Genomic DNA, 18,285 nt, shown 5'->3' with positions numbered 1-18,285 from the left:
TGTGATCAAATTTTCTTTTGTAATTCTTTCCTTACATTGGAATGCTAACTAGTCCTGCTTCACTCATAATTATGAATTATCTGTCACAGTTTCTCCTGGCCAGCCCAGTTCAATTTCCGATGATGCTGATGTGGTAACTCTGGTTGGGAGCAGCCATGATACTGCTAAGCAGATTAATCAGCAAGAAATTCGTTGGGGGGTGAGTCGAGGAAAACATATCTCATGACCTTTTTTAACAATGAATTTGGTTCATTTTCTGGTTATGAAACTTTCTTTTCCTGAACCTTGAATAGTTATTCAGTCGGTTCGAAGTGGTTAAAATTCCAGATAAAACAATCTATTGGTAATAGTAGATACTGCCTATTGACACATTTCTGTCTTTTAATGTTGATTAATCTTTGGCATTTCTTTGTTTCCTGGATGCTTTTATGAATATATTGGGAAAAAATTTTGATCAGAACTTGTAAGAACATTGGGTCTCTATAATAGCTGTCAAGGTGTTGCACCCGCGTCCGGGCAGGTTTCCAAGGGCTTGGCGGTCCCTGCCTTATTCTAACTTAACAAGGCGGGCGCCTTGGGACTCTGGGCGGTCGATTTTTTTTGTACTTACTTTTTTTCTCCTCTAAATAATACTATTTCTAACATTTTTATTGGCTTGTGTATAAGTTTGTGTATAGGTGAGCAGCATGGGATCATTTAATACCAAAATAAATAAATAAAGGGTAAATGGTGCCTAGGGTACCTAACGTTTCGTGAAATTGCAGCTCAGGTACGCAATGTTTGACATATTATGCTTGGGGTACCCAAACCAAGATAACTGTAGTAATATGGGTTCAAGGGTATTTTTGTCCTTCGGGTATTTCAGTCTTTGTACCTATTCTAGAATGTTCTCCATATCATTATAAATAAAGTGGGGCTGTGAACATAAAGTCACAAGCCATTATTCCTATTCTCCAAATGGTATCAGAGCTAGGATCCACATCGGGATCCTAACTGCAATGCCCTTCATCACGCAACCCTAGAACATCGTCCTCTCCCTCTCCCTCTCCCTTTCTCGTTTTTCCCCTGTCGCCCTCTCTCTCGGTCTCAGCTTCAGCACCGCCAGGCACCACCACTGTCACCGCTGTCACCCTCTCTCTTGGTCTCGGCTACAACACTACTAGGCACCACCATCGTAACTGCCCTCTTCTAGGGCCTTCACTGCACGCCCCCACCTCTTCTTCTTCACCCTTGGCGGTGAGTTATCTCCCACTAAGGGTCTTTATCCTTGCCATGATCTAAATCCCTTCTTCAACTGGGATTTGTTGATGTTTTTCTCTGGGATCCGTTGAGAAGTGTTGATGTTTTGTTGAAATCTATCTTGACCAGCAACCATGGACTCTGTTTTAACCACCACCATATCTACTGGACAGGAAGGAGTCAGTCAGCGTGATTTTTCTTCGTTCCCTCTTAGCTCTATTAAACTTGATGGGAGCAACTACTTGATGTGGTCGCGGTCTTGTTATCTAGCAATTGGTTCCTGTGGCTATTTCGGTTATTTCACAGGGGACTTTGTTATGCCATCTACTGCTGGTACTGCTCAGGATAATTGGGTTACCTCAAATTATCTGGTAATGTCTCAAATTATCTGGTAATGTCTTATCTCATCGACTCTATGGATCCTGCCATAGCCAGGGTGTTAACAAAACAAATTTAGGAATAATGCTTGAATGATCAAGACTGACCCCAAGCCTTTATTTATAATAATGAAGTACAGATTACAAGGACAAAACTGCCCCTAACATAGCCGACATAGGCAGTACATAACAGCATACAACATAAAACATAAATAATGAAAGGGAAAAAGTCTAGAATACCCCCACGGAATTCTGGCCCATACAATCCAACACTCCCCCTCAAGTTGGTGCATATATGTCATGCATGCCCAACTTGACTAAAATAGGATGAAACACTTTGCCACTTAGTCCCTTCGTGAACACATCGGCTAAATGATCAATAGACTTCATAAAATGGAACACAGATGAGTCCGGCTTCGAGCTTCTCCTTGATGAAATGTCGGTCAACCTCCACATGCTTAGTGCGATCATGCTGGACAGGATTATGAGCGATGCTAATGGCCGCTTTATTATCGCAATATAGCATCATGGGAAGGTGGACAGCAACACCAATATACTGCAACAATCCTCTAAGCCACAAAAGTTCACAGATTCCTTGTGCCAGGGCACGGAATTCAGCTTCAGCACTGGACCTTGCCACAACATTCTGCTTCTTGCTACGCCATGTGACAAGGTTGCCACCCACAAATGAACAATAGTCCGAAATGGATTTTCTGTCAGTAGAACCAGCCCAATCGGCATCAGTATAAGCTTCAACTTTGAGATGACCACTGGGAGATAAAAGTATCCCTTTTCCTGGAGCAGACTTCAAGTATCGCAAGATGCGAAGAACTGCATCCATGTGAGAGGAATAAGGATCATGCATAAACTGGCTTACCAAACTCACGACAATGGCTATGTCTGGTCGTGTATGGGAGAGGTAGATCAACTTGCCTACTAATCGTTGATGACGATCTTTGTCAACAGGTTCACCTTCTCTCTCTAAGTCTACTAGTAGCTTCCATGGGAGTATCTGAAGGATGACACCCTAACATTCCAATCTCAAACAATAGATCTAGGATATATTTTCTTTGAGAAAGAAAGATGCCCTTTGAAGATTGAGCAACCTCTATCCCTAGAAAATATTTTAGAGTTCCCAGATCCTTTATTTCAAACTCACGACCAAGGAAGAGCTTCAATTTGTTGATCTCATCACCATCATTGCTGGTCACTGCAACATCATCAACATAGACTATGAGGATAGTTACCTTATCACCAACTCGTTTGATGAACAAGGTATGATCAGCATTGCTTTGTTTGTATCCCACAGAAACCATAGCCTTGTGAAATCTACCGAACTAAGCTATAGGTGACTGCTTCAACCCATAGAGAGCCCTCTTCAATTTACAAATCTTGCCCCTGGTAGTACCATCAGAGAAGCTTGGTGGAATGTCCATATATACCTTTTCCTCTAGTTCTCCATGGAAGACTTCACATCCAACTGCTGAAGATACCATCCAAGATTCACAGCACAAGATAACAATACTCTTACAGTATTGAGTTTTGCTATTGGTGCGAAGGTCTCCTGGTAGTTAACTCCATATGTCTGAGTAAAGCCCTTTGCAACCAAACGTGCCTTATATCAATCCACTGTTCCATTTGCCTTCTGTTTGACCACAAACACCCATTTACATCCCACTGGTTTTTTCCCTGGAGGAAGAGCCACAAGACCCCACGTATTATTTTTTCTTATTGCTCTCATTTCTTCCAACATTATTGCCTTCCACTTTCCATCTGTAGATGCTTCCTGCCAATTTTTAGGAATGGAAACTGAAGAAAGAGAAGATACAAATGCACGAAAAGAAAGAGAAAGAGAACTATAAGAAACGAAACAAGATATGGGATGCAGAGTGCAAGTCCTAGTTCCTTTGCGATGAGCAATAGGTAGGTCGGAGCAAGAAGGCTTACCGGAAGAAGAAGAGTCTGGATCCTGAGTCGGCAATTGGATAGGTATTGGTGCTACAGTGGATTGAAGTTGCCCTTTGCTGGAACATCTCTTTTTATAGGTGATAACGTTGTAGTCGTGAATTCTCTTCTGAAATTTACTAATGGTTCTCTGTACTGGAGTCAACTCCCTTTGAATGGAACATCACCATCATTAGTTTCCATGGTCTCCCCTGTATAGGATTCCCTTCGGGTGAAGGGGCAGCAGTCATTGGGGGCTGGGCAGCAACCATATGAGGCTGAGTAGTAGCCATCGAAGGCTGGACAACAGCTGTAGGGGGCTGGACAGCAGGCATAGTAGGTAAAAGAAGGGGAGCCTCAAGAGAAGGAACTACATCTTCACTAGAACTCTCCCCCTGAAGAGGTGGTGAAGAATAATATGAAAGGATTTCATGAAAAATGACATCCATATTGACCATAGTATGACGGGAAGGAGGATGATAACACTTATAGCCTTTTTGGGTTGGGGAATAACCCAAAAAAATACACCGTAACCCACGGGTTTCAAGTTTGCCATGCGGTTTTGTATATCTAGCATAACAGACATAACCAAACACCTTGGGTGGAATTATAAAGGAAGAATTCCCAAGTAAAATATTAGCAGGACTCCGGGAATCAAGTACCCGGGAAAGCAATCGATTAATAAGATAAGCTGCAGTTAGGACAGCATCACCCCAATATTGGGATGGAACATGTCGAGCAAACATCGATGCTCTAACTACTTCCAATAAGTGGTGGTTCTTCCTTTCAGCCACACCATTTTGGGCCGGGATATCAACGCAACTAGTCTGGTGGAGAATTCCATTATTAGCAAAGTATTTTTGAAATTGGGATTCCTTGTACTCGGTTCCATTGTCGCTTTTCAAAATTTTGAGAGTACCCTGGAACTGAGTTTGGATCATTTTATGAAAGTGTTGAAAACACGAAAAAACTTGACTTTTGGTGTGCATAAGATAAACCCATGTGTGTCGAGAATGACAATCAATAAAGGAAACAAACCAACGATGATCAGAAAGAGAGGGTTTACGACTAGGCCCCCAAACATCAGAATGCACCAAATGAAAATAAGAAGAACTCCTTTTATTTGATAAAGAATAAATACAACGTGTCTGTTTGGCCAGAACACAAGCCTCATAAAAAAAATCATCCTTGCTACATTTGATGACTAAAGCAGGAAATAAATGTGCTAAAATTCCTAATGGAGGGTGACCTAATCTAGAGTGCCATTGGTAAAGTTCAGAAGAGACCAAGGAGTTCTGGTGGAGCGGAGAAGGTAATGGTGGTGGAGAGAGACGGCCATCATCAAGTAGGTACAATCCACTGCGCACTTTACCCAATCCAATTGTCTTTTCAGATGCTAGATCCTGAAAAACACAATGGGAAGGAAAAAAAGTTACTTTGCAGTTAAGATCACGAGTAATACTACTAATGGAAAGTAGATTGGTAGTAAAATTAGGAATATGCAAAGCAAAAGACAAAGGAAGGGAGGAAGTGCACTTGATGATTCCTTTTCCAGATATGGAAGAAAGGGAACCATCAACCACTTTAACCTTGTCTTTCCCAGAAGCAGAAGAATATCTATGGAATAGACTGGAGGACCGGTCATGTGATCTGTAGCTCCAGAATCTATGATCCAAGGATGGGAAGCTACAGAAGCACAGTAACCACCAAATGGAATACCTGATTGGGTAAAGTTTGAACTTGAAGGAGCAGAGGAATTGGCAGTAGCAGCGGATGTAGTAGAGGCAGCAGCAGCGGAAGTCCTTAGCACACGTAGGAATGCTTGTAGATCATCCTGGGGTAGACCAATGTCTGTAGCCAGGGCTGTAGTAACAGTTTCAGAGTGGTTTGCTTTATTTTTTGGCTTCTTCTTGGCAGCCCGTTTAGCTTCAAAGTCAGCTGGTTTCCCATGAAGTTTCCAACATTTGTCCTTGGTATGGTAAGGTTTGTGACAATACTTGCAAGTAACAGTGCCTGGAGCAGAACTACCAAGTGAGAGATTTCCAACAGGTGCAGGTGCCAGGTGGAGCCGGGGCAGCAGTCTGTAGGGCTGATCTGTCAGTAATAGGAGGGTGTAACATAGCAGCCTGTCGGTTTTCTTCAGAGGAAACCAAGGCATAGGATTGTTCAAGTGTGGGAAAATGTGAATGGCCCAACACTTGAACACGAATCTGGTCATACTCAACATTTAACCCGGCTAAGAAGTCATAGACCTTGATCTTGTCCACATGATTTTTATAGGCAGCAATGTCAGCAGCTGTAGTAGGGTGGTAATCAGAATAGTGGTCCAATTGTTGCCAGAGGCTGCACAGAGTAACATAGTATTTAGAGACCGACAAGTCTCCTTGAGTAGTATGAAGGACCTTCTTTCGGAGTTCATAAACCTGAGCATCATTGCCAAGCTGCCCATATGTTTCCTTGCAAGCCGACCAAATTTGAGAAGCTGTGTCAAGGAGAAGAAACCCATGTGCATGGTCAGAAGTCATAGAACCAATCAAGTATGACATGAGAATCCCATTGTTTGCAAGCCATCAAGTTTGAGGAGGACCAGGTGCAACCGGCATAGTACTGGTGCCATCAATATGGCCAGTAAGGCCACAGCCAGCAATGGCAAAGGAGGCAGACCGAGACCACAATAGGTAGTTTTTGCCATCCAATTTGATGGGATTAGGAGGAAAACTGTGGTAATCTGATTTGCCAAGGCCATCATGATCAGAAGTAGCAGTGGAAGTAACAGGGTCACCCATAGTTGCAGCAGAGAAATCCAAATCGCAGAGAGGGGCTGTTGGGAAGATAAATCCAACAAATACTCCAAGTTAAGGTCTGAAAGCAGGATCGAGTGGTCCTCTTGGATGGGGAAAACACCTCCAAAAAAATCAGCAGCAACAGAGAACCCTATCCCAAAGATCGATGTTGTCAAGGTTTTTTTCAAAACCCTGAAAGTTGAGATCGATGTGGGGAGTTGGATCCAAAAAAAAAAAAAACTGCAGTAGAGTTGGATGTAGGCTGGCCAGGAACTGGTAGATGATGCCCTTGGTGGTAAAAACTCCTCCAAAAAATATAGCATCAACAAGCAGCCCTATCCCCAAAAATCAATAGATGTTAGGGTTTTGGAAAACCCTGAAAAAGGAGATTGATTGGGAGTAGGGGTCTTCAAAGATCTGGTAGAGGCTGGATAGAAGCTGGTCAAGGTTGCAGATGAAGCTCCAACATAGGAAAATCAGCCTTCAACAGTAGTAGTGGCCTGATCTTCAAAAATTTCTGGAAAACTCCAAAATCTCAGAGAGAGGACCAGCAGCTATCGAGCAGAATTTATGACATTGAAAAAAGGGAAAAGAGGTGGGGAGGAGGGCAACAACTAGATCCATATGATCACCTCTTCAGTGCTGCCCTTGGAGAGGGATGGGAACCAAAGAGAAAGGGGAGAAAAAAAATGAGAGGAGAAGGGAAGGAAAAAAACGATGGGAGGGTGGTGGGTTTTGAAAGCCTAGATCAGAGAGATTTTGGCTCTGATACCATGTTAATAAAACAGATTTAGGAATAATGCTTGAATGATCAAGACTGACCCCAAGCCTTTATTTATAATAAATTAATAATGAAGTAGAGATTACAATGACAAAACTGCCCCTAACATAGCTTACATAGGCAGTACATAACAGCATAGAACATAAAACATAAATAATGAAAGGGAAAAAGTCTAGAATACCCCCATGGTATTCTGGCCCATACAATCCAACACAGGGTCTATCTTCTTCTTGATACTGCTGCTAAGATTTGGAAGACAGTCAAAGATACCTATTTCCAGGTAGGTAATGCTGCCTAATGTTATGAACTCCGTAAGAAAATTCATGAGACCAAACAACATCTTTCTCAGTACTATTCAACCCTTCGTAGCATGTGGTCAGAGTTGGATTTTTATGGGTCCTTTACAACTACCTGTGACACAGATGCAACAACTTTAAAAAAATGGGAAGATAGTCTTTGTGTCTTCGATTTTCTTTCTGGTCTCAACATAGAGTTTGATTAGATTCGAGCCTATGTCTTGAGTCGTGATCCCTTTCCATCACTAGCAGGTCTATGCCATGGTGCAATCATAAGACAATCGTCGTAATGCCATGGTTCATCCCGTTACAAATGAACGATCGACTCTGTACTCTGGTCCACAGAGTTCTTCCCGTGGGGGGGGGGAGAGGATTTCCCAAGGTATTGGTGACTGTTCTACATCTAATCGAGTTCTCGTAAAGTGTGATTATTGTGGCAAAGAGAGACACACTAGGGACAAGTGCTGGAAATTACATGGGCGCCCCACTGATACTTGCATGTCATGGATATGGCCGGTCTTCTTCTTCAGCCAAGGCTCATCATACCGCATCTGAAGATATTGCTGCCGACCCATCTCTTTTCCAGGAGGAATTACAGACCCTGCGTCGTCTGATTACCGGGTTGGACTCATCTTCTTCACCAGCACCTTCTGCAGCCTCTGCTACATCCTTGCCAGGGACTTCTGCTCCATCTTCCTCTTCCCAGTCAGGTATTCCTTTTGGGGGCCATTGTGCCTTAGTCATGTCCACTTCTTGGATAATTGACTCGGGTGCCACTGACCACATGACAGGTTCTCCGACTCAATTCTTTCAATACTTTACTTTATCAGGTAACAGTAATGTCCGTGTGGCTGATGGTTCCCTCACCACTATTTCTAGGACAGGCACCATTAAGTGCACTCCTTCGTTATCTCTTTCTTCTGTATTACATGTTCCCAAATTTGTTATTAATTTACTCTCTATTAGTAGTCTTACATGGGATTTAAATTGCAAAGTAATTTTCTTTTCTACCCATCGTCTTTTCTAGGACTTGGAGACGGGTCGTACGATTGGTAGTAGTAAAGTGGTTGGTGGTCTCTACTTGCTTGATAGTTGTCCATCAGCTTTGGTCTCTCAGGCTTCTCTTCCTGACTTGTCAGTGTTTGCTTTGGCCGAACTACATAGGTGGCATCGTGATTTGGGCCACCCTCCTCTAGGAGTTTTATCTACTTTATTTCCTAGTTTAGTAAAGAATTGTAGCCCAAACAAATTTTCTTGTGATGGTTGCATTTTTGCAAAGCGAACTAGAACTATTTACCCGGTTTCAAATAATAGAAGTTTAATTCCATTTGGTTTAATTCATTCTAATGTTTAGGGCCCTGCCCGTTATGTATCTACATTTGGTTACCGGTGGTTTGTCTCCTTTATTGATTGTTTTAGTCGTACCACTTGGGTCTACCTTATGTGCTAGAAGTGTGAAGTTTTCTCCAGTTTTCAGCTGTTCCATTAAATGATTTAGACCCAGTATGATGCCAATGTGAAAATACTTTGGACTGACAATGGGAACGACGGATCTCTTCAGGCCTATCTGTCTACTCATGGAATAATACACCAGACCTCTTGTGTAGACACTCCAGCCCAGAATGGTGTGGCTGAACAGAAGAATCGTCACCTCTTGGAAGTGGCTAGATCTATGTTTGCAATGTCTATCCCTCGGTTTTTGGGTGATGCAGTGCTTTTGGCGGCCTACCTTATAAATCGGTTGTCCTCACGGGTGTTGGCTGCTCGCTGTCCTCTTAACGTATTATTGGGTTATTCTTCCTTTGTGGTGCCTCCTAAGATATTTGGTTGCGTTGTATTTGCTCAAAATCATCATGTCAGTGGGAAATTTGATCCCAAGAGGCTTTGCTGCATTTTTTGGGATATTTTACTAACTAGAAGGCGTATAAGTGATGTCATCCTCCTCGGAAGTTGATTGTCACTATGGATGTAAAATTCGAGAGTCTGAGGCCTATTTCCCAACCCATGGACCTCTTCAGGGGGAGTCTGTAAGTGAAGAGGTGTCCATAATTGCGCCATTGGATGTGGATGTGCATGTGCCTATAGTGGAAGATCCTTCCATAGAGCTTGAGGATGCTATAACAGGGTAAGAACAGGAGCAGCCTTTAATTCAGGGGGAGCCTGGGGAACCCAGGTGTGCATGTGCCTACAATGGAAGATCCTTCCATAGAGCTTGAGGATGGTATAACAAGGTAAGAACAGGAGCAACCTTTAATTCAGGGGGAGCCTGGGGGACCCCAACATCTTGAAGACATTCACTCGAGGAATGTGGCATAAAATAAAGCAAGTTGATAATACCACCACCACTGTTCCTAACCGATTGGCACTACCTGTCCTAAGTTCTTCTACTAATTCTATTCCTTCTGGTGAGTCGGCTTCTGATCCTAGTCTTGACTTACCAATTGCTATTCGTAAGCCAGGTAGAACTTGTACTCTGCATCCCATTTCTAATGTTGTTTCATATGACTCTCTTTCTCCTTCTTTCTATGCTATTGCTTCCTCTTTGTCCTTTGTTTCCATTCCTAAGACATGGTAGGAAGCACTAGCTAATTCGAGGTAGAAAGAAGCAATGAATGAAGAAATGAGTGCCTTGGGAAAAAATGACACTTGGGATTTGGCAACTCTTCCTCCAGGAAAGAAACCTATAGGCTGCAACTGGGTTTTCGCAGTTAAACAGAAGGCTGATGGATTGGTGGAAAGACATAAGGCTGGTTGCTAGAGGGTTTACCCTGACTCATGGGATCAACTATCGGGAAACATTTGCTCTAGTAGCAAAGATGAACATTGTTAGGGTCTATGCTGTTAACCAAGGATGGGATCTTCAACAACTTGATGTGAAGAATGCTTTTCTCCATGGGGAGCTCAAAGAAGAGGTGTATATGGATATCCCTCCTGGCTTTGCTGCCACAGAGACTTGAGGCAAAGTGTGTTGTTTGAAGAGAGCTTAATATGGTCTAAAATAGTCTCCTAGAGCTTGGTTTGGTCGTTTCCATAGAGCCATGGTGTCAATTGGCTATAAACAAAGTAATGCTGATCACACTTTGTTTACCAGGAAGACGGGCCAGAATATTACAGGTTTGATTGTCTATGTAGATGACATAGTAATCATTGGGAGTGATTTTGATGAAATAGGGAAACTAAAAGCCTATTTGGGGATAGAGTTTGAAATTAAGGACCTGGGAAAGCTATGATATTTTCTTGGGATCGAGGTTGCTTATTCAACGCAAGGTATCTTCCTCTCTCAACGGAAGTATATGCTTGATCTTTTCTCTGACACAAGAATGTTGGGATGTAAGCCTGCCAATACACCATTAGAGCCTAACACTCATTTAAAGAGTAAGGATGGAGAGCCAGTAGATAAGGGTAGCAACCGAAGGCTGGTTGGGCGACTGATATATCTATCCCACACATGGCCAGATATAGCCTTTGTTGTGAGTGTGGTTAGCCAATATATGCTTGATCCTCAACTCATCCAGAGGCTGCATATAAGATCTTGAGGTATTTGAAGTCTTTCCCTAGAAAAGGTGTACTTTTCTCTCCTCTGAATCACTTGCGAGTTGAGGCTTTTCACTGATGCAAACTGGCCAGCATGTCCGGATGACAGGAGATCTACTTCAGGCTATGCACCTTTTTGGAGGCAACTTGGTTACTTGGCGAAGCAAGAAGCAAGCTGTAGTTGCTCGATCCAGTGCAGATTGCTGAATCAGAGTTTCGGGTATGGCCCATGGTATATGTGAACTTCTTTGGCTCCAGGGACTTCTTCGAGATTTATATATTCATGTTGAGCTGCCTATGCGTTTCCATCATGACAGCAAATCAGCAATAAGCATTGCACAAAATCCAGTTCAACATGATCACACCAAGGCCCAAGCACGTCGAGATTGATTGTCACTTCATCAAGGAGAAGCTGGAACAAGGAGTCATTTGTTCCCTTTTATTCAACCTAGCAACCAATTAGCTGATATTCTTACTAAGGGAATTAGTAGTAAAAGTTTTGTTCTATAGTTAGCAAGTTGGGCATGTTTGATATTTATGCACCAACTTGAGGGGGAGTGTTGAAATATAGGTTCAAGGGTATTTTTTGTCCTAGGGGTATTTCAGTCTTTGTACCTATTCTAGAATGTTCTCCATATCATTATAAATAAAGTGGGGCTGTGAACATAAAGTCACAAGCCATTATTCCTATTCTCCGCAATAACATTAACTAGATTAATCAATTTTTTTTTAAAATTTCCAATTTTACCCTTATTTATCCTTACCTAAACAACCCCAATCTCCCAAGGCCCACCTTCACAACTTCCCCGTCCCATGCTCCCCCCCAATTTCTGCAACTACCTCACGGTCATTACTTAACCCAGTTCCGCCCCCACCACTTGCCTTTATCTCGCTTCCGCCGCCCATCACTGCAACTTCCTAGCCATGTCGGACCCTTGACTTCTGCCTCTACTCCCCTCACCTCTGCCCCACTACCCACCCCTGCAATTCCACAGCCATGCCCCACCCTTGACCTTTGCCCCCTACCCTTGAATTCTGCTTCCGCCCCCCACTTGTGCAAGTTGCAACACCCAGTCCCACCTGCAAGCATGCATGTTTAAGGTCTAGGATTGAGTCAATTGGAAAATTCACTGGGTCTATGACGGAGTAGTAAACGGTGTCAGTTTTCCACTCGTCTTTTTTTTTTTTTTGGTAAGGTTCTCCACTTGTTCTAGGAGCAAACCCATGTTAGACATATCTAAATTGTTTATGGGTGATTCCCATTTTGAAATAGCTTTTGTAGTAGCTTTGTCCATTCGTTTTTTTTTGGATGATTCCCAATCAAGGTTGAGGGCCATGGAATTCATAGGATATGGCAATTCTAATGGAGGAATCGATGAAGATCTTCTACGAAGAAGCCTGGCTTGCCATGGTAGCAAAATCTCTGGCGTTTTGAGTTTCTGGCACCGATTGATAAGAGGGTCTTAATTGATGGGTTTTTATCTCCGATCTGGGAACCAGTAAATGGCTTTAACCATATTTTGATATGTGGGAAAATGAAACTGGGCGATGAGAAAAGTGGTGGTGGTTCTGTTTTAATTGTAAAGACTTGGAGTTTTGGTAAAGGTTGCTCCATTTTGCCCAAGTGGTCACGGGTTCGAGTCTGGAAACAGCCTCTCTGCGAAAGCAGGGGTAAGGCTGCGTACATTATGACCCTCCCCAGACCCCGCAGTGGCGGAGCCTCGTGGACTGGGTACGGTCTTGTTTGGAGTTTCGGTAAGTATTTATAAATGCCAGACTTATCTTCATAACTGGTCAAATTGTTATTTTGGGTGTACAATTTCTGAAAATTCTGCACATCTTGAATTCTAATAGCATCAATCCTAGAACCCAAGACATACAAACGAGGTTAGCAGCTTTAAGTGCTTAATTGACTATTTGACTTTGAATGCTTTTCTGAATATAGACTCCAAACATGCATGCTCGTAGGGGCGGGGCTGGGTGTTGCAACTTACAAGGTTGGGGGTGAGGGTGGGGTCGGAGGTAGAATTCAACTGCCGGGGGTGGGGATCAATGGTGTCGAATTGCAACCAAGGTTCGAGAACTCGGTTTTGAACCTGGTTTCGGTTAGGAAAAAAATCGAGTTGGACCGAGATCTCTGCGAGTTGGTGCACTTTTTTTTTGAACTCGTTTGATGGTTGTGGTGGGTTTTTAACCTAGTCCAAATAGGAGTTTGACTTAGTGGGAAACCAGTACAGACACTTATGGCAGAAACCAGGACAAACACTTATTTATGCCTAATATCATTTAAGTATATGATTATTTCATTTACTTAAGATATCATTCATAAAGAAGCAAATACCCCTATTTGAATCCAATAAAAATAGTTAAAAAATCAAATACCAAAAAGATAAAAAGTCACCCCCCCAGTTCAAGAATGAAAGTTAGCCCCATTACATTAATTCAAAATCCCCATTATATCCATTTCTTATAGAATTTCCATTAGACTCATCCAGTTTCTGATTTATTATAAGTTTGCCACTTCCCTTTGCAACTTCAGTATAATTACAGAACTGCCATTATTTATTATAATTAGTTATATAGTGCTTGGGTGGGCCCATAGCGAACCCAAATAGGGTTTCTGAACCCCGGGATTGCCACCAATTATTGTGACAAGTCTTTAGTCTTTGATGTATTATGACAGATTTCTGTGATAGTTTACTTAATGCAAGTGTGCAATACGAAGTGTAGATAAAGTTCATATTGATGCTAAAATTTATAATGTTACATAACTAGATAAAAATAAATCGCATATGATGTATTAGCTTTTATCTAAATAAAAATGTTGGCATGTCTCTAACATCTAATATGGTTAAAGAAATGGACATATTGCAAGTATCATTTAATGTTTTTTGCTGCTAATTTTTATGTCCTTTTTGCTACATTTGGCATGTTAAGAATGACCTCTCTAGTCACCAATGTGAAGTTCAATTTTTTTTCCTTGCTGGAATTGTGTGCTATATGATGTGGCTTGATTATTGTTTGTTGGAGGACATTTTTCATTTACCTTATATTTGCTCTCGTAGTTGCTAGAAGATTCTTTGGAAGATCGTTTGGAGAAGGCTGGGGGTTTAATGTCAGACTCTGAAAAGGGTGAAGGAGAAAGCAAAGAGGGGGACTTAGAAGAGAATAAGGTAATATTGTACTGCTTTAAACTTTCCATAACTTTTCTGTTAACTAGAGTTCCGTTGACAGTTCCCTATTGATGGTAATCAGTATGATGCCCCATTGAGTTTACTGCCTTCAGAATTGAGAATCTCATTAGACTGTGGGTTGGTAGTGATACTTGTGGCATAATCTGTCCCGAATTGATGGCGGGGATTTCCCGGCTGAATTGGTGTCTTTGAAGGTGGGTTTCAAAGTTGCTAATAGTGAGGGATATGATAGTGAAGGGAATGAAGAGGATTAACTACGGGGATTTCCGGTGGAATGCTAGATGTCTGAATGAATTGGCAGTGAGCTAGTCAATCAAGGGTGGTGAATCAAAGAACATTTGTTGAGCATAGTATTCCTGATGAGGTTTGCCAGGCTGAAAAGACAATACTAGAAACCTATGAGAAACCAGAATCACAGTGACCCAGAAAGCTATGAATATGGCAGAAACTAAACGTGATTTGAACTTGCAAACCACAAATCTGATGGGGCTGTAACTAACATATGTTAGAGGCCCTAATGAGGTGAGTATGTGGTAAAACTATCAAGGCAAGGTGATGGTTAGATTAGGAGAAACAAACATGGATAGAAAATAGAAAGTACAGGAAAACAGAAAATAATTAGAAAAACTAGCATAACTCAATCCATTAGTGCGATGGTGCTTAAGTTTGGGTTGAATGGAGTAGAAGGGGAAGGGAATCACATATCCAAAATCTAGCCTAATTTGATGGTTAATTTCTCTGAAATCACAGGCTGAAGATTTAGACTGAGAAAGGAAAAACAACTCCTATCCCAAGACCTGTAACAGGATATTAATCAATGGAAGATGAGAGAAACTATAGGAACAACATTAGAGGATTAAATAAAACACAAAAGAAGTTAGATATCTCCCAAGAGAAGGCCACGGTAGAGAGAGAATACCTGCTGGATATCCCTTGTGGGTTGCCATTTGCTTCACCACAAGGGCTGTGACTGATTCACCACAGTGCTGAGTGCACACACTCATATAGAGCTAGTTTTTTCAAAATATCCAAATTTGTGTGCTAGTGTGCCCTTTGCTCTTTATTTATAATAGCCAATGAACTAATTACAAGAATAGAAACTCTCCCTGCTACTTGGCTGTCAAGTAAACACTTAAATGGAATCCTTCTAAAAAAGATCCTTAACTATTACAAGTTGTAGAAAACCTAGGACCTGTAACCAATAACCTTATAGAGGAGAAAAGAGAGAAGAAAGAAGAGGAGAAGAGTAGCTGCAAGGGGAGGAGCCGTATGTCTTGAGTTGCTTCCTCCCTCAAGTATCTTATTTATAATAAAACCATTACAATCATAAAAGGAAAAGGAAACTAAACCTAATCTAAAATAGGTAACTTACTTAGACTAGGAAACTGACTCCTAACTCCTAACAATTAAAGACATAAAACAATAAAGGAAACCATAATGGACTCAACCACAATAGGGACACTCCCCCTATCGTGGTACACTTCTCAACACTCCCCCTCAAGCTGGAGTATACAGATATTAAAAGAAAGGCTCCAGCTTGGACTAAAAAGTATAGAAAATCAAACTCAACACCAGTCTTGAATAGTAGTTGAAGACTTCAGTGAGCACAGAGGAAACTCCAATAAAATCAATGGAAATATCAGCCCAAGCACTGGATGATAGATAACATCAACTGCGATCCAAAAACAGCAGATAGGTAACAATGACAGATGTTCTCCAATAATTGCGGAACTTGATTGCTAATAAGAGAAGACGCGATCTTCAATATAAGGAAAGAACTCGATCTTCAAAGTAAGAATCAATTCAATCGCACAAAGTGGAATTTTCCTGTCGATCTTCAAAAAACACCATAGCATGTTTAAAAGATGGAGGGCAGCAACTTCGGAGTTTCCCTTCAAAAGTAAAGTAAAAATCTTCACTAAAATAAATCTTGAGAAATCTTCACCGAAATATTCTTGAAAAGATAAGACTCTCCAATTGAGAAAGGTAAGACTCTCTAGACTCTCCAATTGATGACTTGTGCAGAGCAGATATGCAAATAATAATATCCAATTCCAATCTCCCCCTCACGTGTAGCAGGACACGTGAACAAATAACGGCCAATAATCAACATCTCAAAGCATGGGCATCATTAAAAAATTTCATAAACAAGAGCACCACAAGTAACAGCCGTAGATAGAATCCCAATATATATCAGTTTCTAACCTCCCCTCACTGGAGCCAACAACCACCATGCAAGGTCCAACCTTCAAAGAAGTACAAATCCCACATGTGTTCGGGGCCCACCTGGGCAACTATACTTCAAGAATTTTAAAGAAATGTCGGAATTAAAAGGGCAATGGCAGTTTGGTATATGAGCAGTATCTCAATAATTTCCAATCTCCCCCTCAAAGCAAACTCCAACCTCAATATCATTTAAGTACCAATTTGCCAAAAAACAAATTGATGTGATCTGGGCCCACAAAAGCAATAATATGGCATATATGTATACCCAATGGCAATTCTGTGATAACATCATGCAATCTCCAATTGATGTGGAACCCGGGTCAAAATACCCAATTTCGTTCGGGATAGACCCATCCAAGTATACAATAGGGATAACAAGAGGTAATGGCAGAACTGTAATTTAAGTGAAATCCATATATATGCATAAGCAAGGCAAAATTTAAGGGAGGAGTGGCAATTTGGTAATAAACCAGAATTTGCAAAGGGGCTATGGGTAATTGAAGAAGCAGTGGGACATAATGGGAATTAATTTATAGATTTAGGACTAACTTGGAAGAAAACAAATTAAAGGATAGAAGGAGTTATTGACATTATGGAACGGTAAAATTGGAAAGTGGGGTAATAAAAGTAGAAAAAAGAAAATTCTTGGAAAGGGGAAGTTGAAGAGGTCGTCTCCTACCTCTAGCACAAACCAGAGATGGAAAACCCAACAGGTTTCTGAAGGAAAGAACTCCTTTGGGGATGCTCTGTTTATCCTAGGGTTTTAACGGTAAGTAGGTGATGGAAATACCTCTCGGATTGCACCCAAACAGAGCTCCAATCGCCACCGATTCGAGATTGAAGGACCGGAGCTGCAGCAGCGGTAGAAGTTGCAGCAGTTCGCATTGCGGCTCGACTCTCACAACTAAAGGAAAGTTTCCAAGGAAATCTTCAAAGACTTGAGCCGTCTATGGGCAGGCACCCTTCAAGCCAGATCTAAGAACCAATCGACAAGGATTAAAGATTCAGCATGCTTCTTCTTGGTTCTGGTAATACCGCCCAGCAGAGATAAAGCCTGTAATTTCAGCAGCAAATCGATATTCCTTAACAAATCTTCCGGCGGTAAATCGATTGCTCAACGGAAAATCGATCATAGCAGAAAACGACGACAATAGCAGTAAGATTCTGCAATCGATGCACACCCAACTTCAGGTATGATCTTCAGACACTATTTCAGCTTTCATCGAAACCAGTATGTGAAACCCTAGTTCCTCTTCTTCCTCTATGAACTAGGGTTTCCTTCTTCAAGCCAGAATTTAAAATCGACTCTCAAAACGGCAATTACAGTGATAATCAGGTATTGGTTACAACAGCTCTGATACCATGTAGAAAACCTAGGACCTGTAACCAATAACCTTATAGAGGAGAAAAGAGAGAAGAAAGAAGAGGTGAAGAGTAGCTGCAAGGGGAGGAGCCGTATGTCTTGAGTTGCTTCCTCCCTCAAGTATCTTATTTATAGTAAAACCATTACAATCATAAAAGGAAAAGGAAACTAAACTTAATCTAAAATAGGTAACTAACTTAGACTAGGAAACTGACTCCTAACTCCTAACAATTAAAGACATAAAACAATAAAGGAAACCATAATGGACTCAACCAGATTAGGGACACTCCCCATATCGTGGTACACTTCTCAACACAAGTAAAATAGAAAGTAGGATGGAATGCTTCTAGAGGATCCATTGTTATTACAGGCAAAATAGAAAGTAATAAAATAAAAAACTTCTACTTAATATCTATCTTAACTACTAAGTAACTCATTACATGGAATTACAAACTTCAAAAATAAAACCTAACTACTTAATCCCGTATAAGCTTTTAATCCCTAATATTTGGGCTTTTCTGCTTATAGAATGGACCTGTTACAATAGA

The 18,285-nt window shown here is 41.4% G+C and overlaps 1 protein-coding gene across 1 annotated transcript in view; it reads left to right on the top strand.

Annotated features, from left to right (window-relative positions):
• Positions 1–18,285, top strand: part of LOC122651780 (transcription initiation factor TFIID subunit 5) — a 65,661-nt gene that overhangs the window by 13,038 nt on the left and 34,338 nt on the right. Inside the window, exons 7-8 of the mRNA XM_043845311.1 lie at positions 90–199; positions 14,020–14,127. Coding sequence (XP_043701246.1) covers positions 90–199; positions 14,020–14,127 — 218 coding nt within the window. The remainder of the gene's footprint in view (positions 1–89; positions 200–14,019; positions 14,128–18,285) is intronic.

This window comes from Telopea speciosissima, chromosome 2 (genome assembly GCF_018873765.1).
Source record: "Telopea speciosissima isolate NSW1024214 ecotype Mountain lineage chromosome 2, Tspe_v1, whole genome shotgun sequence".
NCBI classification, from domain to species: domain Eukaryota; kingdom Viridiplantae; phylum Streptophyta; class Magnoliopsida; order Proteales; family Proteaceae; genus Telopea; species Telopea speciosissima.
This window is presented reverse-complemented; position numbering and strand designations above follow the sequence as displayed.